At 41.7% G+C, this 22,905-nt stretch overlaps 1 protein-coding gene across 2 annotated transcripts in view; it reads left to right on the top strand.

Moving 5' to 3' along the window:
- Nucleotides 1-22,905, top strand: part of LOC112151339 (cadherin-18) — a 216,225-nt gene that overhangs the window by 163,299 nt on the left and 30,021 nt on the right. For both annotated transcript variants that reach the window (XM_024280203.2, XM_024280202.2), the window contains exons 5-8: nucleotides 7,368-7,535; nucleotides 9,748-9,935; nucleotides 11,440-11,693; nucleotides 22,491-22,627. In XM_024280203.2, the coding sequence (XP_024135971.1) occupies nucleotides 7,368-7,535; nucleotides 9,748-9,935; nucleotides 11,440-11,693; nucleotides 22,491-22,627 (747 nt within the window). The remainder of the gene's footprint in view (nucleotides 1-7,367; nucleotides 7,536-9,747; nucleotides 9,936-11,439; nucleotides 11,694-22,490; nucleotides 22,628-22,905) is intronic.

The following is a 22,905-nucleotide window of genomic DNA, read 5'->3' as shown; positions in this document are numbered from 1 at the left end:
TCAGGTGTTTCTGTGAGAGGACCGACAGTCCTTTCAGACGCTGTAAAGGGAAAATCACGGTTTGCTAATCATTTAGGAGGATGTGGCTGCAGCATCTGCTCTCAGTCATGTGACAGTAGACCCCCCCCCCATGTATTTAGTCTTGTGTTGTTGAACCTGCAGCTGGGAAGTATTGCACATCCCGTGCACTCTGCCTTTATGAGCCACGAGTTAATACGAGTGCTGAAAGGTCAGCTCGTCTGTCTCCTGTGGTTTTAGTGGAAAGTTGGGCCACTTCCAAAGCGTCGCGTGTCGTAACTACCGCAGGTTCAGTTATTCTGGGAGCAGCGCTCATATAAAAAGATTTACAATGGATTTTAGAGCTTGCATCATTACAGCTGAGTGTTTAGCAGCACTTTGATTAGCTGTGGAACAAAGAAAATCTGCTGATCCCTGCTGTTCTCTGGCATTTTGAAAAGAACATTTTTGACGACAAAAATTGGGTTGGAAGTCTTGAAATATTTTATTGAAAATGCCGAGCGCTTTGGCTCTCTGCGGGAGGCTGAGAGAATGTTATTTTTTTAAGTCATTGTCATCCCGGTGATGACATAAAGAGCAGCTGCTCATAGACATGGGCAGCAGTTGACTCCAGAAACATGAGTGTGACTTCAGCTGTGGTGAGCGAGATGCTGCAGTTCAGCTGTGGTTTGGTGGAACTTGTTTAGCTGGAGTTAATGTGAAAGATTTCGGTCTTCTGAGTAGAAAAGCCAACTTTTTAACTCTGACTTCCTTAAAGCCGTCATCATGACAGGACAGTGGGTTATCTGTCATCCAGAGTCCAGCGGCCTCAGAGGCTGGTTCTACTGCAGACGGGCTGCAGGAAGCGGGAAAGGTTACGGACAATGAAAGTGACCGCTGATGGAGACTCTTCTGCTGATGTGATCAAAGGAAAAGACGAGCAGAAGAAAACGTTTAAAACAAAAGAGGAAATCCTGGTGGACGAGTGGAGCTTTCATTCTTTCTTGGTTTAAGCCCATTCTATAGGAAATACGTTTGACAGGTGTCAGAGGCTAAAGCCTTACACAGATGTCTCTGCTTTATGTTGTTTCTAACTGTAAACGGTTCATTACAAATACAGCAAAGATTGATGGGATTTAGGCAGCAGAAAAAGGTTAACGCCTGGTTCACACTGGACGCGGAAACGGCGTGGAAGGAAGGCGGAAGCGGCAGGGCAGCCACGCAAAAGTGCAGCGGAAGGGATGCAGATGTGACGGGAAATCCACGTGGAAGGGGCGTGGAAGCAGCACAGAATGACGGCTGCTTCCATCCGGCGTCCTTGTTAACCTTAGTGTGGTTCACACCAGGCGTGGAGCGCCGCGCTCCTCTGTGGAATCGCGGGCCGTGCAGCCAAGATCCATGAGAAAAACTGATTTATTTAAAAAAAAAAATAACCAACTTTTCACAATAAAACACTGCGATTGACAAATGCGATCGTGTTTTTGTTGTGTATAAACTTACAATCACAACACACATGCGAATACACACACTTCTCTCTGTGTGTCTCAACAACAGATACAGTAAAGAAGTGAACTTACTTCTTAATTCACCCGTGATGTCAGAAACAAACAAAGCTCTTGCAGAAGCGTCTGCCAACCGTCACGGAAACATGCGCATCTGGTGTGAATAACAGGAGAGAGCGAACGCAGCGCGCACGCCGCTTCACGCCACTTCACGGCGCTTCAGCGTCCAGTTTGAACCTATAAGAACAAATACTAATGCAACTACAGTTCACTGTTTTTGTGTCTTTGGTATTTTTCCTGTTCTGTCTTCATGTGATTCTGTTGTTGATAAGAATCTCCATTCTAATGTCTCGTTGATCTTCAGAATCTGTGACCCTGAGCTCCACAGAAACCAGCAGCTCCTCCGTGGAGATGAGATCCTTTAGCTCCGTTTCCTTCACGTCTAACCTGCTCTGCTGCTGTTTGTGTTGTTAATTGTTCACACCTGTTTCCTTTCATTGCGTCAGCTGGACTAGAGCCTGTTAATGAGCTGCTCAGGAGAAAGCTCCTTGGTTTGACTTTGGCTCAGCAGACTCATCATGTGGTGGACTACAACAGCATCAGCAGCTTTGGATTTCTGTTTGGGCTTTCTGCTGTTTCAGTGTGTTTATAGTTTCTGATCATATTTTAATGTATTGAAGGACCCAGTTTCATGTTAATCCACCTTCACACATTTGTCCTTATGGGTAAAACTGTGACATACTTTAGGAAAGTGATAGAGACAAACAGAATGTGAGCTAAGTTCTTACTGGTTCTTTGTAGAAAATAAAAATATTTTGCTTTAAAACTTAAATATTTTTTTTCTATTATAACTTGTTCCAAATTGACGTTTTGAGTGATCCCAACTCGCCCTGCGACAGACTGGCGACCTGTCCAGGTGAACCCCGCCTTCTCCCATCAGTACCCGGTTAGGCTCCAGCATCTCTGCGACCCCGAAAGGGAAGAAGCGGCCAAGAAGATGAATGAGTGAATAAGTGTCCCCGTCTCATCGTTTTGAGATGAGCCGGCTGCTCCCATTAAATCACAGGTTCAAAACCTCCGGTCCACAAACCAGAACCGGTCCAGTACTGGGACTCGGAGCACACTGGTACCCTTACCCATTACTAGTAACGGATCATGCCCGGTTCTGCCTGTGGTGCCGGGTTAGGGGACTAGCACCGGTTTTTGGTACCACTACTGGACACGTCCCGGGGACCAGTCTCTGTCCCGTACTGGTACTGCGTCCTGAGGGTTGTAGACCTTTAATTTTATAAAAAGGAGGGGAGGGGTCCTTAACAAAACATCAGGAAGTGACGACTAGGGGATGAGAATTTGTTGGCTGGTCCCTAGCCTGGATAACATACAAAGTTGAGTCCAGAGGTCCATCCGGCATAAGACTGCTGTGACGACCCCAAAGGTGAACAACAAAACATCTTAATGTGACCAGAAAACCACGACTTTGACATGATATGGAGCTTGGATGCAGTTTTTACTTTATCTCTTAAAATCCAAATTAGATAATAAAAAAAGTTAATTTGTACTTGTGTGTCTTTAATGACAAATGCCGTAAGCAGCATAAAGTTTATGAATCCTGTAAACTTGAACTCGGTTTGGTCACTAAACAACAAATGAACCTTCTCCGCCTCAAGTCTGCTGACTCACATTTAATGTGGGATCACAGTCAGATCAAAAAGACCTTATTACCTTTAAATCAGGAGGAAAATGAGCTCTGATGTCGAACAATAAACAAAGAAATCATTATGCAAAGCAAGTCATTGAAAACAGTTTTATTTGGAGTCAGAAGCGAACCTGAAGCCAAAGTAAATGATGATCTTTGAAACGAGGCCTCGCTGCCCTACTTACCCCCCATTCTCTTGATGGGATTCTCAGTGCAGCTCTGTTATTCTTCTAGATTGCTTTTCATCGCACATTTGCTCTTCTGATTGTGTGTCCTTGGCACAGAACCGTAACACACAGCAAACTGCAACTGGACTTCTAACTATGTAAGCATTCTTGTTTTTGAGAGGCGTTAAAGCATGAGCCTCCAGAGGGTTCGGATCAATGAGTTAATGTATTCATACCACTGCAGCTGTAAAAACTCTGCTCACAGCTCATTCATCAAACCTCTTCAGTTTAACGTTCCTAAACGTTCCAACATCACAGGAGCACTTCTCACTCAGCATTGTTTCCCTCCACCTGCAGAAGCTCCGCCCCCTGGACTCATTGGATAGATTTGGGCTTGTCATCGTCCATTATTCCTGTGAAATGCGGGTTCACTTGCAGTAGCCGTGACCTCGGTCACTGCTCCATGTGACAGACGATGTGACACCCCAGACCCTGGATTGTAATTCTGTTGGCTGCTCCGCTCCTTGACCCAGTTTAAGTCATTATCCAGCTGCACAGATCTGCTTTAGAGCTCTGAAGAAAAGAGGAAATTACCTTTAGTGCAACACCGCTTTAAATCAAGGAAACAATGAGAGTTCATATTAGGAGGAGTGTGTCTTCCTTTAGAAAGTGAGTCCTAATCTGTGCATCAGCATCCCTCAGACACATCAGAGGAGGACATGCAGACGGGAGGGATTCCTGTGTCCCTAACACGCAGAAACAAACATTTAAATTTCTCTAACATGAAAGAGGAAAAGTGGGTTTTCTTAATGAACTTCCCTGATTGGTTTTTACTTTTGGCTGGTTCTGCAGAATGACTCCACCTTCATCATTCACCTAAAAAGGTTGGGTTTTGATTCAGCATCAGTTTTCCTCGGGATCAGGGCTCTGAAACTTGAAGCTCCACAGCCGGATGACTCTTTTACCGAACCGTCTTTGTGGTTTTGGAGAAGATGCTAACGGTTTGAATTCATGTTCTGTTTTTTGTCTTTTTAGTTATTAAAGTTTACATTATTAACATGTGAGATCACTGAGCAAAATCATAGTAACAATGTAAACTGTTGTCATTGATTTATTCTTAGACGAATCATCTAAGAATAAATCATCAAAAATAATCTTTTCTTTTTTTCTACGTTAAGATTATCATGTTTATGTTTGATAGTAAAAGGAGAAAAGTTTGAATTTCTTACTTTGAAGCAGAAGGATCTGATTTGACAAAAGGTGTATTTGTCGCTCTTCTGCTCCGGGTAAACTCATGATCAGAGTTCTGATGAATGCACGTTTTTTTCTTTTTGTTTTTTACTTTTAGCTTAAATGTATTTTTCCTTCTCAAAGCTTCACATATTTGTCCATCATTTTTGATTTATGTGAAGTGTTTGTTCTCATTCTTTTACAGTCTTTGTGTCTCCATTATCAAAATGATCATCTTCTTATGAATTCATCTTCTGTTAATGTTGTTCTGCAGTTACTCCCATTAACAGCTGTTATTTTCTTTGACAAGATTTAAATTAAGAAATGATATTCGTGTTACTTTATCAGGTTAAAAAAAGTGTTGGTTCTTAAGACACTTTTTTTCAAGTTGTCAGGTTATTGTTGAAGCGCTTTTATTTACTGGTTTTTTCACGTTCTTCTCTGTTAATTGACACATTTTAAAATAGTATTACAACCTTCTGTCATTTTCCTCTTAAGGGATGTTTGTACGGTGTCTTTTACTGTTTCAGACAGATGAGAATGATGTTCTCCTGTTTATAGAAATCAATACGAGCAGCAGAACTATTCCAAACGACAGCTCCAGAGTTTCTAGAAGTGTTTTCAGGAACCAGGCTGCAGGTCAGAGGTGTTTCTGCTCCTCATCAGAAGGCAGCTCACTCTCTCTGGGCTTTGGGGAAACCTCGTTCAATCCTCTAAAAGAGGTCTTATCGTGTGTTTGTTTCTGTCATCTTCAATGACAACACGAGTAACAAACAGCTAAAAGTCCATTTCACCCCTCAGTCGGCGCCTTGATCTTCCCTCAGAGCTTCTGTGCTGCAGCTGAGTGTTTGTTACACAGCAGAACAAAAGGTCTTCCTGCAGTTCTGGAGAAAACTGCATTACAGACTCTATAGAGTGTTGCAGGTTGAACATCTAAAATCAGCCTGAATGTCTTCATGTGTGCAGGAGTGAAGGTGTACAATTCATTCGAACACAAACCCATGAAAACGTACAGAAATATAAATCTGTAGGAGACTTTAATGTAACTTGTTCTGAACTTTACAACAGCTTGAAGTTCATTTAATTCATTCTAGAGTCAGAACTAAACATGGAGAAGCTGCATTCAGCTTCTATGCTCCACAGATCTGGAACAGACTTCCAGAAAACCTTAGATCTGCTGAAACACTCAGTGGATTTAAATCCAGGTTAAAGACTCACCTGTTCTCAGTTTGATTAATATGTATTCAAAAGTTTACGTCTGACTGTTTATCTATGCTTGTTTTAAAACTCTTCTATTTTACTTTCTTTTAATTTTATTTTAATGATCACATTTTTACTGTTTCTTTTGATTGTTTCTTTTAGCGTTTTATGTAAATAACTTTGAATTGTCTCTGTGCATGAAATGTGCTATAAATAAACTTTTTCAGACAACAACCTACCAAGATGTTCTGTTAATAACAGTCCTTGCAGTACTGTCGTGGTGTGTACTGTGTGATCATTGTTTGTTCTAATAAATAAATAATTACATCTGAGTCTAAAAACACTTTGAAACTCAGTTTGTTGCATTAAACTGTTTGTATGATGTTAAACACAGAATAACTATGAGGTTATAGACTGGAATCAACATTGGTTTAAACTTTACATCCTCCTTGAAGTTGGTTTAAAAACAGTTAACTTTTAAAATTCATGTGTCACTAAAATATGTACTCAGATGTGGGCGTGGCCTGTTGATTGACAGATAACTGTGGAGTCTGATCATGTGTTCGTTTAATCAAAGATGTCATCGTGGAACAACTGTAGCCCCACAAACCTTTGGGTCATGTGATCCCAGTATCATCGCCGTCTGAGAATCTGGGCGTGGCCTCAGGGTAGAATCCTCTGTCTGGTTCCGGTTTAGCTTTTCTTTCATTTCTTAAACAGATGTATGTTTTTGCTGCAACCACAACCCTGCAGTGTGCACGTCTTGAAATACCGGCAGCACGCGGTTGAGAGCGAAACCTCCTGGAGCCCGCCGTCCGGCCGTCGTTAAGATTCACAGCACGCAGCAATACCACGGAATATAAACCGCTTTACGTTGTGTTCATGAGGCAGTTGTCTAAACACGACCACAAATCAAAATGTCTGTTATCAGCACATTGGAAACTTGCTCCGGCCCGTTGTGAGCCGGTCCGGGCTCATTAATCTGGTGGAGTAAAACAGCCCCATCCAGCAGCCTGTGCTCCTCAACTCTGATACCAGCACTCTTTGATCATGAGAACAGAGTTACCCACTGCATGTTTTTTCATGAGACGGAGCTGATAAATCACTCCACAGCAGCTAATACTCCTCCTGTCTGCTGCTGGTTACTATGCTGCAGATACAGTTTCTCAGTAGTGGGCAGAGGTGCAGTCATATATCACAGAGTCAGCTCTGAGGAAGTTCACGCCGGAGTTTTCTGTTACTGTAGAATAAATGTGACGGAGAGGCTGCTGCATTCTGCTTTGATCTGAGGTTGCATAGTCATTTTAGATATAATGGAGGAAGAAAAAAGGCTCAGACAATCAGAGATGAAAGAGGATATTAGTCTTGGTGTGTTGGATACAGAGCTATTGTTAGTAGTCCATAGTGGTCCATCACATGTTCCAGAAATGACTCGATTTTATCAGCTCTCCATTAACTGACTTCTCTTTCAAAACACCCATTTTTCTTTGGGCCATTCAATCAGAGCGTGTTTTATTCAGTATTTATGGAAGCCTTTGTCAAAGAGCTTCTTTTTTATTCCTTCTATCTTCTCAGGAATCATCCGGACTGCCTTACCAAACATGGACCGCGAAGCCAGAGAACACTACACGGTGGTGATCCAAGCCAAAGACATGGCCGGCCAGGTGGGGGGGCTCTCTGGCTCCACCACCATCAACATCACTCTGACCGACGTCAACGACAACCCGCCCAAGTTCCCCCAAAGTATGTCGGGAAGCACGCTTCTCCTCTCAGTGTGTGTCTGAAATAGTTTGGAGTTCATGGAGATGGTTCATGGTCCAGGCCTCGAGGGCCGGCCTCTGCTGGTTTTCCAGAAACTGTCTTATCTGCTGCTGATTACCTGATCAGGTGTGTTTGGTCAAAAAGGAGGTTGGCTGGAAAACATAGGAATACCGGTCCTCGTGGACGGGATTTGGACACTCCTGCATTAGACATTAGGATGGAATTAGTGTTGATATGTTTGCATATTCTAACCCAGAAGTCTGCAACCTGCGGCTCCAGAACCGCATGTGACTCTCGGTTAAAATGAAAAGTTAAAAATAAATATAAAAAGTGACTGCAAAGGAAAAAGTAAGTAAATAGTGAAGTTAAAAAAAGTAAATGTACTATTGTCGCAAATATACCACAAACCACTTTGGCTCTAAAATGACCTAACGCGTCTGATTAAAAGCAGAAATACACGTGAACTTTTATTTATTTATTTATTTTTAAACAGCTGGAAACAAATTCAGGCATTAAGGGGTTAAACTTTACTCAGCTCGTTCCCAAACAGTTGAAGGACGGTACGAATCCTTCAGTGAGGATCCTGACAACAGTAGCTGTGATTCTCCATCAATCCTTTGTAGTTTATCAACGTCACATTTAGACTTCATTTGAGCTTCATTTATCACAGAAAATCTTTTTATTGTCAGTAACCAAAATTAAAGTTACAATAATTTATAATCCACTGATTGTGAAGCAGATTCTCTATCTTTGAACAAATTCAAGGTTTTAATATATGTTAGTGGTCACTTTATTAACTCTGATTTAGTTTTTGTTGGTTATATTTATGAATTTTGGGCTGAAATGCACCAGAAACAGTAAAATAAACAATGTTTTATTCATTTATCATTGATGATTTCACACCATCTACTGCATTTGCTGCATCGACACGATCCTATGATGTAGGATTTTATTTTGAAAGGAAGTCATAGAAAAGTTATAAACTGTTTCATATTGTTTTTAAAAAGCTATTTTCTCTTCATGTTTAGGTTTTAAAAACACAATAGTTAATTCAAATGCATCATGTTAGTAACAAAAACTTTAAAAATATAAATCCGTATCTTATTTTTCTGAAGACTTTGATGCTCCTACTGGGTTTTGGTCGGAGAGAAATCGACCTGAATAACTCCATAAGAGGTGAAGGTTGCAGATCATCAACCAAAACCTGTTAGAATCCAACAGGTTTTGGTTGATGACTTTAAGTTGGTCAGATAACTCCTCCCATCAATGCAGCTTCAATAAGGCTGCAGGTTTGCAGTTGTTTGAGTCGATGCATCTGTTCAGGGGTTGGTAACTCCAGGCCTCGAGGGCCGCACTGTCTGTTTCCAGATCCCCCACTCTGACTGATTACCTGGTTCAGGTGTGTCCAGCCAATTAGAACATGCCAGAGCAGGTATGTTGGAAAACATGCAGGAATGCAGCCCTCCACACCTGGACAAATCCCTGATCAACGTGGTCAAACCAGAACCAAATCTCAAGCTTTTATCTGAAAATGTTTTTTTCCTCTCCTATATTTTTATGTAATTATCTTACCACGTCTCCACTGTATTATCAGACGTGTTTTTACAAAGCAGCACTTTTTAAACCCACAACTGTTGGTCCTTCAGCACAAACACTAGTATGTTGTGTAGCTGTTGTCATGTTTGGAGGGTATTGAAGCCTCTGTTTGACGGTTTTCATAACTCTGAGCGCTTAAGACGCTCTGATCATCATATTTCCCACATTTACCTAAATAAAGTTTGTTTCTTTAATGTGTTTTGCAGCCTAAAATTCTCTATTTTAATTGTAAACAGAAGTTGTGATAAAAATGTTTTTCATGAGGCAGAATGCCCCCCAGGCCCTAAGATTCCATTTAGTCTGTAGTTTTACAGCACGAATAAAGAGTTTCCGAAGCATCAAGGATCTGAATCATGGGGTGAGTTGTATTTGCCTCATTGCAGCGCGATCAGCCTCAGTTTAGTGTTTAATGTGGATTGGAGCACTGCAGAGCTCTTTTAATGACATTCCCTCAGGAACAAACGGTGACAGAGTCAAAGCGCTTAGCTAAGCTGTTCCGGGAACATTCAGTCGGCGGCGAGGGCGGGGGGGCTGCGTGTTCGTCGGTCGGGGAGTTTCTGCTGCGTCTGAAGGTGTTTGCATCAATGTTCTTCCACAGAAAATTACCAGGTGTTAGTGCTGGAATCGGCTGAGGTCGGGACACCTGTTGGGAAGCTGAAAGCCACCGATGACGACCTTGGCATCAATGCCGACATCAAATATACCATCATCAACTCGGAGGGGGCCAACATGTTCTCCATCTCCACAAACAGAGACACGAAGGAGGGAATCGTCAGCCTCAAAAAGGTCAGAAGTTCCGTCTGTACAGAAAAGAAGTCGAGTCTTGATTTGAAATGGTTTATGTCAAGCAATCAAAGCAGGAATGATGGATGTGTCATACAATCAACAGATGTTTACACCCCTTCAAAGATATGTTAGACATAGGATAGGACGTAGGTGGAAACGAACTTATATACTTCCACCCCAGCTCTACTCAACCATTTTCTTTACAGGAATCATCATTATTCCTTCATAACTTTTAATAAGATATTTATACCTTAGCAACTCAGGTTCAGGTCATTAAGAATTAAGAAAGCTAGCTTAGAAAAGTAACTTGTAGGATCTTTTTGGTGGAATGTTCATATTTAGTCACATTTCCACGTTTTCCTTCACAGATCCAGTGAAAATGTTTTTAACATCTTCTTGTGGCATTTTGTATATGAAGAAATTACATTTCTTTATTCAAATGAATCAGGATCAGAAGTAAAAATACTGTTTGAAAAACATCATATTTGTGATGCATAAAATATGCTGGGCGGGGCCTTAAACTCCCAGCTCCGCCCCATTCTGATGCATCCACTTGCAGACAAATAAATCCACAAACGTCTTTGTTTTGATTTAGAATCTGGATTAATTTTGATCCAGATTACGACGGCGTAGCTCCAATATCCTTTTTCCATTTTTGTTTTACCGCTAATGTCAGGTTGGGGTGTGAGGGGCTGTAAGCTAGTGGGAGAGAGTGTGATTAGATGGTGGACTCTGCACCAACAACCCCGCCCACAGTTGATGGATGACCTCCTGCTGCTCTGCAGAAACTATGTTTCAGAAAACAGCTACATTTTTTAGATTTTGTCTAAAAACAGCCAATGGGAAGACTTTGAAAATGGACCAAAAGATGATCGGATTAGGACTTTAATTAACACTTTGGTTTGTTACGATTATAAAGAAATTCACAACATTTTGACTTAAACTGGATTTCCGATCATTAGAAAGAGTCTTCTATCGTCAGCATAGATTAGGAGTGAAGAGAGAAAAGCAGACGAGCATAAATATGTAAATCAGTTGAAGTCTTTGGAATAAATGAGGAAACGGAACAAATGTTACTGAACTTTTATGACCCTGAAAACTGAAACGTTTGGCTGCAGTAAAGTGACGGTTTGACAGAGAACATCTGGAGAACTCACGTCAAGAAATTCAGTAAATAAATGTAACACAGATGCAGGAGATCTAAATGAATAAAACAAACAATAAATGAAGCAGCACGCCCCCCCCCCAGGGGTCCACAACCACAGACTGCTTATCAGCCGGTTTGCTACTAGAAATCTTTGCTGAGATCAGTGGGATATCAATACCTATAAAGCGTGAGAGCGCAGAGGTTTGTTTTCATGATGAGACACTCTGTGGTTTGAGTCAAACCTGGAACATCATCAGTGAATGAACCTTTTGTCCAAAGCTTCAGGATTTCTACGGTGAATGTGAGCGGAACCAATACATGCTAATCTCCGGGCCCTGTGGCGCCGTGTCCCAACAGCCCCTGAACTACGAGAGAAAGAAGACCTACACGCTCCACATCGAGGGAATGAACACGCACGCCGACCCCCGCTTCTCCTACCTGGGCCCCTTTAAGGACACGGCCACCTTGAAGATCTCCGTGGGGGACGTGGACGAGGCCCCCGTCTTCTCCATGGACTATTATATTCTGGATGTTTACGAGAACTCCCCCAGCGGGACGGAGGTGGGAACCGTCACAGCCCGGGATCCGGACGGAGACAACAAACCCGTCAGGTAAGACGCTTTGGCGGCGGGTTAGCGGGGCGGCGGCGGGTCGGTTCTCTGCTGGGTTGGAGTGTGAGGACACTGTAAAGGTGAGAGCTCCAGCCAAAGCAGCAAGAACATCTTGTTAGCGGTTTGCTAATTCCTTCATATCGATCCACACCTCACAGATTCAGACAGCTTCCTGAAAAACACAGTTTTATGTTTGAACACAAACATGATTTATGATTTACTGATTCTGTCATGACGATCAGCTGCTGCTTTTCCCTCTGGGACACACCAGGAAGAAGAGTTGTAGGGAAAAGTATTTCTCAGCATCTATTATACTTCCTAATAAAAGCGATCCATTAAAACCATCAAAATCTGATGATCTATAAAACTTCAAGTGAATTGGTAATATTTGTAGGCGTCTCCAGAGAGCGGCTTGTTTTGTCTGCAAGCTTGAGAAGTTACCTGAGGCAACACAATCGCTGTGCACATTTGTATGCACTTAAAGAGACAACTGTGCTTATGGGGAGAGAGGAAAATGAAGATTCACAACAGCCCGCGGCGCCGCGCCGAACAGGTGCCGTGTTCAGCGGTTCCACTCCAGCAGCCGCCCGCCTGCCTTCATTTGAATTCTCTTCATTCTCCTGACAAAAGCCATGCAGCATTGGTGAACATTACACACCTCTGGAGATGAAGTATTGCTAATACATCAATGAGAAGCAAGCCTCTCATGCTGCATATAATTGGATGATGTTGGAGTTTGGCCATGGGCTGTTGAGACTCGGAGTTTCCCAGACGTCTGTAAACACTGGGACTTGTAAGCAGGGATGTATATATTGCTCTGGTAAATAATGGCTTTTCACCCTGTTGGCATGGAGCAAAATTATTGCTGTTTTGTCCAAAGATTTGGGCTGAAATCTGCATGTAATGACGCCCAGCTGAGGATGTTCTGCCTCACAGCTCGGTCTGCACCAGAACAACACTGACACGGTGCTAATGAGCCACTTTAAATCCTCTCAAAGTTCAGAACGGAACACAAACCACCTCTAAAGGAAGCGTGACGTCTCTGCTCCCCCCAGCCAAGTGAAGTTAGCTGCACGTTTGTCTTGTTCTGGATACTAAACCGCATCAGCAGGAGAAGGCGGGAAGCCGGAGGAGGAAGTCCAATCGCAGCGTTTGTTTGGCAAACGCCGTTTCCTCACAGCGTTCTGGTGCTGCTCACGGAAATCTTTATTCACTGCATGGCTGCTAGTGGGGGGGGGGGGCGATTTTAGGATGCATTGATTACAATCCAGATTCTGAATCATTTTATGAGTTTGAAATAACTTTATGTTCATTTTAGGTTGTTGAGTTCAGGGATTTTTTCCCTTTTATGGTGATGTGATAGATTTTTGATACTAAAGGAATCATTCTTTATGTCCGAATGTTTATCCATCCATCCATCTTCTTGACCGCTTTGTCCCTGTCGGGGTCGCGGGGGTGCCGGAGCCTATCCCGGCTACTGAAGGGCGAAGGCGGGGTTCACCCTGGACAGGTCGCCAGTCTGTCGCAGGGCCTCAATCACACACACATTCACTCTCACATTCACTCCTAGGGGCAATTTAGAGTCACCAAGTAACCTATGAAGCATGTTTTTGGACGGTGGGAGGAAGCCGGAGTCCCCGGTGAAAACCCACGCATGCACGGGGAGAACATGCAAACTCCACACAGAAAGGTCCCAGCCGGGATTCGAACCGGGGCCTTCTCGCTGTGAGGCAAGAGCGCTAACCACTTGCGCCACTGTGCAGCCCTCCGAATGTTTATGATCTTGATAAAAGTATTCAATGATACTAATCTTGATTTAGTTAAAAATGCACTTTGTGGAGAAAAGTAAGTCACATTGGTCTTGTGTTAAAAAAAAACATGCAGGTATAGGAGACATTGATAATTGTGTCAAAATTGAATCATTTCATAATTGAATCGATTTATAGTTGAATCATTTCATAATTAAATTGTTTCACAATTGAATATTTTTTAATCAAATAGTTTAACATTTAATAATTTGTTAATTTGATCATTCAACTGAATCATTTCTTAATTTAATCGATTGTTTCATTATTGAATCGTTTTCTAATGGAATGGTTGTGTCCTGAATCCTAATCAAATCAAATCTTAACTCCCATGATTCCCTCCTCTTCCAATCAGCTTTCAGCACATTTTTGACCTTCAGACGAACACAAATCTGTCTAGAATCCCTCGTTGTCCTTCATTTGGTTCTGATCAGATTAAAAACTCTTTGTGACTTCAGTGTTTCGTGTTCCGTTTTGCTCACCTCTTAAATAAAAGCAGCATCCGCAGCAGTTTCCCACCTGCCGTCGGATTCCTTCATATTTCACTGCAGGTTTTTGTTCTCGTTTGGAGAAACGTAGCGCTAGACCGGCCACCCCGAGGCTGCTGCAGCTGCTGCTGACACTGGCGTCCCACCAGAGACGACTTTCACTTCCAGAATGCAGACGCTCTGCAAACATGCAGCTGGAAATGTAACGTGGTCTTCTCCGAACCGAAGAGTCACAGAAGGAAACGCGTCAGTGACGTTCTCACATGTATGTTCAGACCTGTAGATCAAACACACGTTTATGTTCTCAGGTTGGAATACTTTATAAAGGAAAGTGACATTTGGTTGAAACAGTCGTTCCTCCAGAACCTCATGATGTTCATCAGATTTCTTTTAGTTCAGCATCTTTAAGATGAAAAGAATCCATCGTTGTGCTCAGGAGAAACAGGTTTGACTCATTAACGTTTGTGAGGTCATCAGGTGGAACGATTGAACTTTATTCTTAGTCATGTTAATAAAAATGACCAGAGCTTCACACATTTACAGACCTTCATCTTCTGAAACGTTTGATTTTGGAAGTTTTTATCCCCTTCAGGCAGCATGAAGGATCATCGGTAGAACAATCTTTGTAAGGAATTCGTCTTTGTCAAACTAAAATGTAGATTATTGTTATTATATTCTGATTCTGGTTCAGCTCAGAGACGAGTCTTCTCCTGTTGGGGAGGAAAACCGGTCGCAGAAGACTTGAAGTTCAGGTAGAAGACTAGAAAGTTTTCAGACCAATGTGTGATATGAACGTCTTTATAACTAATGTTAAAGTCTAGAGACACAACTATACTCAATATAACACCAAACAGTTCAGCATCTCAATACCACATTTTTCACAAAACAATATTTATTCATAACCACTGCGACGTACCTTAAAGGTGTCAAAAAATTCCCACCCACTCTCCCCTCCCTGCCAGAAACTACCTCACCCCTCCTACGGTAGTCGGATAGTAAAAGTTTTACTTAAATGATGAAAATAAGCCAAGATATTTTTTCTTCAGCAAAAAAAAAACAAACGTAAAGGTGCATGAATAAAGACTAAGAGCTAAAGAATACTGCACATTACCTGTGCTGCTGTTGTTTATTTGGACGGATAAGTCTGTTCCTAATATTTTAAATTGATTGAGATTAGATTCTGTTTGACATCCAGCTGTCAAAACTTAAGAGAACTTCTTAAAATGTTGCAGTTCATATATAATGTCTACAAGTTTACAAGAGTTCTATTTAAATGTGTTTCTGCAATAAGTGCCAGGAACTATTTCTCTTTGTAAACTAAATCCTCATCTGTGGAATGGTAGGATCTCAGGGTTAATTTATTCTTTAAGGATCTCTACTAAAGATCTGTTCTGATGAGCTCTTGTGGTGTTTTCTCTGATGATGGAGGACAAATATAATAGTTGTGTGTATCGTTTTCCCTATTTTTTGGATACATATATATTGTTTACATCCCTAATCGATACTGCTGTATGTATGTATGTATCGAATCTCTTTTACGTCCCTAATATAGAAAGAAAATCAAGATCAAAACTGTATTTCTGAGTATTTCTTTATTCAAATGAATCAGGATTAGAAAATATGCTTAATGAGAATGTAAACAGAGAGCTCTCAACAACACGGAGGGGGCGGGGCTTCTCCACACCAACAGTCCCGCCCAAAATTGAGAGGTGAGTTTCTGCTGAACTCCTGCTTCCTCTGAAGAAACTGACTCTACAAACAGCATCTTCATAATGAGGAGACCTCTGGGAAAGATCAGAAGATGATGGAGTCGAACTCTAAGAAAAACTGCACCAGAAATGAAGCCAAAACAATGCATTAATATTTAGCTGGACTGATGGTTTTTGGAACAGAGAGATCCTCTCAAGTCAGGAATCATAGATGATCTTTGTTCTGAGCTGAACATCAAAAGTTCACAGACTGAAAACAAAACCGGATAAACAACAAGAAGGAAACGGTTCTTTACTCCGCTCGCACTCGGGATGAGAGCAGCGCTTTGGTCCTTAATGAAGGTTTAAAATTCCAACGGCGGTAAAGACAAAAACAGTAAACACTCAGCAGATTTGCATTTGAAAGAACGTCTCGTCCTTCTGGAATACCTGTTACAGTTTGCTTCTTCCAGCAGATAAACAAGACAACAGCAGGACGTGTTTTCATGTCGGCGTCCTGACGTTAGACGCTGCTCCACCGCGCCGCTGCTGCATGGAACCAGAATCAAACTGCTGCCGGGATCACCGATTGGCCGTCAGAATCAGCGAAGACCCAAACGTCTGACTGATGTGGTTCCCGCCACTTCCTGCTAGTTTTGATGAACGTGTTTGATCCGGTTTCTGAGGAGCTCTACAATCACCAGACCACACCTGCTTAATTCCTCATGGTCAGAAAACGCCCAGAAACTCATCAGAACCACGGCCCGTCACAGAGCAGCTGGTACCAGAACTGTCCTTAAAGGACTGCAGAAAGGCATGCTGGGATTTTCACACCTGAGCCTCTCTGGGTCCAGAGAAAAGAGGGAGGACGTCCAGAGAGCAGCTGTGAGGTCAGAAGGACAACAACTTCTAAAAACAGAAATCCGGCGCTGGACTCTCTGGACCTTCAAGCAGTTCTGGATCCCAGTCCTGCTGGTTCAGAACATTAAATCTGAAGTCTGGACATGAAAACCAGAGAAAACAAGACCTTCTCTGACAGGAGAACATTGATGGACTCGTGGAGTATGGAGAGATTATTGTGCCACAATATTCAAAGCAAACGTCACGATTTTAAGATGTAAAGTTGTAAAGAATTAAACGTCAGGATCGGGAAGGAAAATATTTAGTATTTACTTTCACACACTTCATGGTTTTCAACATTTTACATTCACAAACTTAAAAAATAAATATTTTATCGTTTGCAAACTTTAAACAATACTGTTTTGTTTGCAAACTTTTTTTTAGCTTTTTCCAAAATTAATTTTGCATCGGTAACCTTTTTAAAAATGTTATTTGATTTTATTTATTTTTTTTGCTTTTTAAAAAATATGTTTGCATTTCCAAACTTTATCTTTCTTGATTTCAAAAAATATTTTTGCGTTTTCGAACCAACATTTCGCTGTTTAGTGTCATGTCAGTAGATAAACTTTAGTGTTTTAAACAGTTTATGTCAGGAGATTCTCAGCCATAAATTCACAAATTTGACTGAATAAAATCTAATCGATGCTTTAAAAAAGGTATAAATTGTTTTTGACAAAACATTTTCAACATTGAGGGATAAAGAACGTGTTCTGCGTTCGAGCCTCAGCAGACATGTTGGATAGATACGGTGATTTGATTGGATAGAATCTAGACCAATCAGCAGCCGTTTGACGGCACAAATCTCACACAATCAAAGATAGGATGAAACCGAGATGAGACACAACACATCCAAAAACATTCGTGTTCCAAACGCAAAAATATATTTTGAAAGAAAAAAGCAAAAAGTTTTTGAAAACAAATATTAAATATTTTCATTTGCAAATGATGACGTTTTTATTCTTAACATTTATTCTCACAATTTTGATCTCAAAACTGTGACTTTACCTACAGTCCGGTGACACAGTAATCTCTCCACAGTAGTGTCATGGTAGCAGTTAGGAGGAATTAAGTGGCCCCGCCCACCTCAGTGCGGTCTTATCCACGCTTGACGCTCCACGTCATCCAGCCTGAATCCCATTAATGACCTGAACGCTCAGACACGTTTATGCTGTTAGTGATCAATGAAGATGATCAGCATGTGGGACGGCTCGCTCGGCGCCGCCTGTTACCGTCTGGTGCAGTAAAGACGTCGTCTCCTGTAGAGCTGGAGACGACGACGATGATGATGACGATGATGAAGGTCACCGAGCCGGCCGGAATAAATCTACACTTTCTCAGAACGAGCAGCATTAAATCGAGCAGTTTTAAGCCAGTTTTCTCCTGGTTTTGTGCGCATCAGCTTCAGCCTCAGTTTCAGCCTCAGTTTCAGCCTCAGCTTCAGCCTCAGCTTCAGCCTCAGCTTCAGCCTCAGTTTCAGCCTCAGCTTCAGTTTCAGCCTCAGTTTCAGCTTCAGTTTCAGCCTCAGTTTCAGCCTCAGCTTCAGTTTCAGCCTCAGCTTCAGCCTCAGCTTCAGCCTCAGTTTCAGCCTCAGTTTCAGTTTCAGCCTCAGTTTCAGCCTCAGTTTCAGCTTCAGTTTCAGCCTCAGCTTCAGTTTCAGCTTCAGTTTCAGCCTCAGCTTTAGCCTCAAGCTGCTATCACGTCTGATTTGTGTCTGAGTGGAGGCTGAATGCCGTCCTCAGACTGAGACCTCATGATGTTTGGACCATTCAGTAGATTTTCTTCATGTTGCTGAATCAAACTCTAAAGTTCAGGTTCATCTGCAGCTTCAGAAGAATCCCCAGCAGTGATGTCATCCTTTACCTGCACTTCTCTGCTGGAGCGCTCTCAGGTGTTGTTCCTCTGAGGCTTTAGCATTCTCACCTGTGGAACACCTGATCTTCAGACAGGTGTGGTTTTCCTGGGATGAGATGAGACTTCTGCAGGATTTCAGGACACTGTGGTTCCTGTCAGAACCGTCACAGTCTGAAACACAAACCTGTGAAAACACCTTTTCTGAGTCGACCTCACAGGAAGGAGAACATGAAATCTGCTGCAGGATGAACAGTCGCAGCTTTCATTTAGACCGATTTATGTTAGACAATAAGACAGACAATAAAAACACATGTTTGTATGGAAGCAATTAGAGACACAAATTCATAAATCAGTTAGAAAATAAAAGTCATGTTGACTCTATTTAAGTTTTATGGGATGGATTGAAGGATAAGTTGTGTTGACAGCAGCGTTTTCTCTTCATCGAGTCTTTTTAATCATCTCGTTCTGGCCTGCAGGTCATCCGCTCATATCAGAGTCTTCATTTTTAATTCCACGAGTCAAACATCATCTACGCTCGGAGAAAACTATTTAGATGTAACTTTATCCGATCACATCTTCTTCTTTTATGTAAAGTTATTTCAGGCATCAGAGAAATCTGTTGACTGTAGAATCAGAATTTCCTTTTCTACGTTTTAGATTGTTTCAGACTTCTTGGTGACAGATATTCAGGTCGTTTGTGTTTCTCTGTGAGGATTTTAAACTGCGACTGATTACAAATCTACAGTCGTATCAGAGAAACACAACAAACAAACTATTGATTCGCGTTTCTGTTTGCTTTTTCTTAGAAATGTTAAAAACATTCCTTCTGGTTTCTGCTCTTTGAAGTCCCTCTCTGATCCTCTTTTGATCCGTTTTCAATCGTCTTTTTCCTCATGATGATGTTTGTAGACAAAAACAAGGACATAGTTTCTGCAGAGCGGCAGGAGTTCATTAGAAATTCCCCTTTTTGACAAGCATTAAAACCAACAGAATTGATATTATCTGTAGAATTCAGTGTCAACAATAGTAAACATGAACAGCAGTGTCATTACTTAGAGCTAAAATGTTGTAAACAACAGAACAAAAACTAAAGAATTCACGTAGCTGCCAGACATATTGGTGTAAAGGGCGCCCCCCATCGACCTCCAGAGGAACGTCTCACCAAAGGATGAAGAATAAAACGTTTTACAGCCTCTTCAATGTAAATAAAAGATCAATACTTGGTGAGAACCATCCAGAATCAATCCTAAATATCGTGATAAATCTTAATATGGTTATGTTGCACCCCCTAATGGCTCGTCGACCACCACTTCCTCGCTCTATGCCCCCCCTACATGGAGAAACGGCATCAGTGACTCAGAAGCAGCTAAAGAAAATCCTGATATTCTGAAGAAGATAAAAGCTAAATCTCATCCAGAGCAGAAGTTCGGGCCCTCGATGGAGGAGGAATCACGCGCTGCTGGTTTAAAGAAATGTTTTTGAGGATCGTGGAGCGGTGGTGACGGGACATCCTTCAGCTGTGGGGACGGGGGCGTTCGGGGTACCACGGACGCCTCAGGTCTCCAACCCCGTGAATAAGGGGCGGGGTTACTGTGTACGATAAGTGGATCACAAGGGAGGAGGATCGTTGAAGTTTATACTGTCTATTGTAAACCTGAAATGGTCACATTTAGTAGGAAGAAGTATTCAGTTACTTCCTGCACTACTGTAGTACTTCTGCCTTACATATACGCAAGGATACTCAGTAAAAGTCTCTTCAGGCGTATCAGTTTTTCAAAGGGAATCAATAAAAATGTGTTTTTATCATTATTGCCTTTGGTGAAAAATACACCAACAATGTTTAGATGATGTTTTCTGAATGTGCTGATGTTTGGTTGAACAAGAAGTTAAACGGTTAAATATTTAAGGAAAATAAAAACCTTGTTACGTTTTTTTAAATGGACCTGCTAACAGATTCCATAGTTTGTCATGACTTTATAGACAATGGTCTGTTTGATGTTTGACGGCGGCGTGGAGAGCCTTCACCTCAGACTCTGGAGCGTCTCTGATTCATGATGTGTCATGATGGTCCAACCTTCAGACAGGTCTCCAGAAACGCATCAGGACGATCCTCATCACAGAACACAAACGCTGCTTCGTTTCAGCTTCACTTTTCCAACGTTCGGCTGGTCGTTCAGTCGGAATAATCCGGGATTAAAGGTGCAAACAGGAGATTAGGGGATAAATCAGGAAGTGAGGAGGAGCAGCTGCTCTCAGAAGTTCTGGAGATCCATTAGAAGTCCGTAAACGCCGCCGTCCAGCGCCGCGCTCGCTCCTCCACGTATCGATTTAGAATTTTCCAGAAGTGGAAGTTCAAACAGAACTAGAGTCAGTTCTATATGGAGCTCTTCCTTTGAACTTCATGGTTCGATACATCAAACACATTTTTCTAGTTTGACGTTTTTGCTCATTTCTATAAAAGTCTGTAAATAACAGAAAACATTCATGAGTTTGTTTGTGAGAACGGTTTAAAATCCTCACAGCGGTTCCTCCGTCTCAGGCCGTCATCAGGTTTGTTCTACCAATCGTCTCCTTCTGAAGGTGTTTTCCTCCATCGTCTCCAGAGTCTTCTTCAGTAAAAACCTTCTCAGCCGCTCCCGCTGCAACACCTTCAAACACAAACTTCATTTGAATCTTTGCTCCAAATAACCAAACAGACTTGTTTATCAGGGTATTTTTATAATAACGCAGAGCAAGCTCAGAGAGGCTCCTGGTTTGTTTTTGGAGGATCTCAGGTTGACTCGCAGGTCAAACTGAGACGGAGAAGCTTTTCCAAAGCTGCTCCTGAGGAACGAAGATCAAAATGTTTCACAGAAACCAGAATATTCCAGCTTTTCTGTGTTTGTCGATCTGCTCCTCGTCCTTGAACCGTCGTTCTGCTTCTGAAGACCTCCATCAGAGCGGGAGCGGGCCGGGAGAGTCCAGAACGGTTCAGGGTCACATGTCAGAAGATGTTTGGAAGGCTGGTCGTGACCGCCTGCTGACAGGCCGGCTCTTCCCGCCTGTTCCCGCCCACAGCGGCGCCGTCGTCATGAGGAGAACGCTGCACTGCAGAGATATCTCTGCATCACTTCTGACTCCGACTGAAGGAAAACTCTAATGTGGATCTGAAACTCGTGAAGACGTTGTGATGATCCTGATGCTGCAGAGTCAACGTGATGTTTGTGAACGCAGCTCACTTTGAATCCAAAACCTTCTTGTTTTTTTAATCGTCAGCCTGCAGAATGATTAACTTTTCATAAATAAAAATGTAATTTCATACCTGAGGTTTGAACCTTGTGTTGCAAATGTCAGCGAAGAATTACTAACATTATTAATTAAGAACTTTCTAAAATACGGAGACATTTTAGTTCAAGTTTTTGTCTCGCTGGATTTTAAAAACTTTTTTTTAAATAATGCTTAAGTTTGTATCAAACTGTTGTTCATTTTTTGAACAATTTAGTAAAAGCAGACTATGTTGGTCAGAAAAAAAGAATAAAATAGTTTTTGTTTTAAGGGATTCTTTTTAAAACTGAAGTAAATCAACTTAGATTAGAGGAAACTTTTTACTCTTTTCCTGTGAAAAAATGCTGTTTTAGATCCTTTCAGTTTTTGTCTGAAAATATTTTTACATTTTAAATAAAAATGTTCTTGATGTAAAACCTAAATTTAATGTAATTTTAGTGTAATCTACATCCTTAGTGTATCTAATATTTAAAATACATTTATATCTAATATTCTTAGTTTATATAATTGATTTTGATTGTTTTATATGAATTCCTTTTCTGAGTCTTAAATAAATCATTTAATGTAAATGTGTTTCTGCTTGTATTGAAACAAATCACTAATATTTCATTTAGTCTGTTTGGTAATTGTTCTTCAGTTCATGCTGTGACCAATATTTGGATGTAAAATGTTTTTCCTGGTTTTGAGATCTCACTTTAGTCTCTGACGTTCAGCGATTCTCTCATGTTCATCACTAACTCAGAGTTCTCTTCAGGAGTTTGTCATGTTCATGAACGTGAAGATCCGTCTCCTCTGTGACAGATACGAGCTGGACACCAGAGAGGAGGAGAAGAACTTCTTCAGAATCGATGCCAAGACGGGAGTCATCAGAACCACACAGCCGCTGGACCGCGAGGACACGCCCTGGCACAACATCACGGCGGTGGCGGCGGAGGTTGGTAGGTACCCGGCCTTCTGGTCATCTATGACACGAGTCAGAGTCGCGGCCCGATTTATTCTGCAGCTTTTTGGACTATTTTGGCATTTACTAAGATTTTTTAGGCTTTTTTTTTGGTCTATTTTGGAGCTTAGCTAATATTCCAGCTACTTGCTATCTGTTTTGGCTAATTTAGGCCTTTGAAAAAGTTTTTAGGCTGTTTTTGAGGTTAGGTTAATATTTACACGCTAGCTGTTTTGGCCAATTTATGTTTTTGTTTTGTTATTTTTTAGTTTTTTA

This window comes from Oryzias melastigma, linkage group LG20 (genome assembly GCF_002922805.2).
Source record: "Oryzias melastigma strain HK-1 linkage group LG20, ASM292280v2, whole genome shotgun sequence".
NCBI lineage: Eukaryota > Metazoa > Chordata > Actinopteri > Beloniformes > Adrianichthyidae > Oryzias > Oryzias melastigma.
Note: the sequence above shows the minus strand (reverse complement) of the source record. Positions and strands in the feature narration are given on the sequence as shown.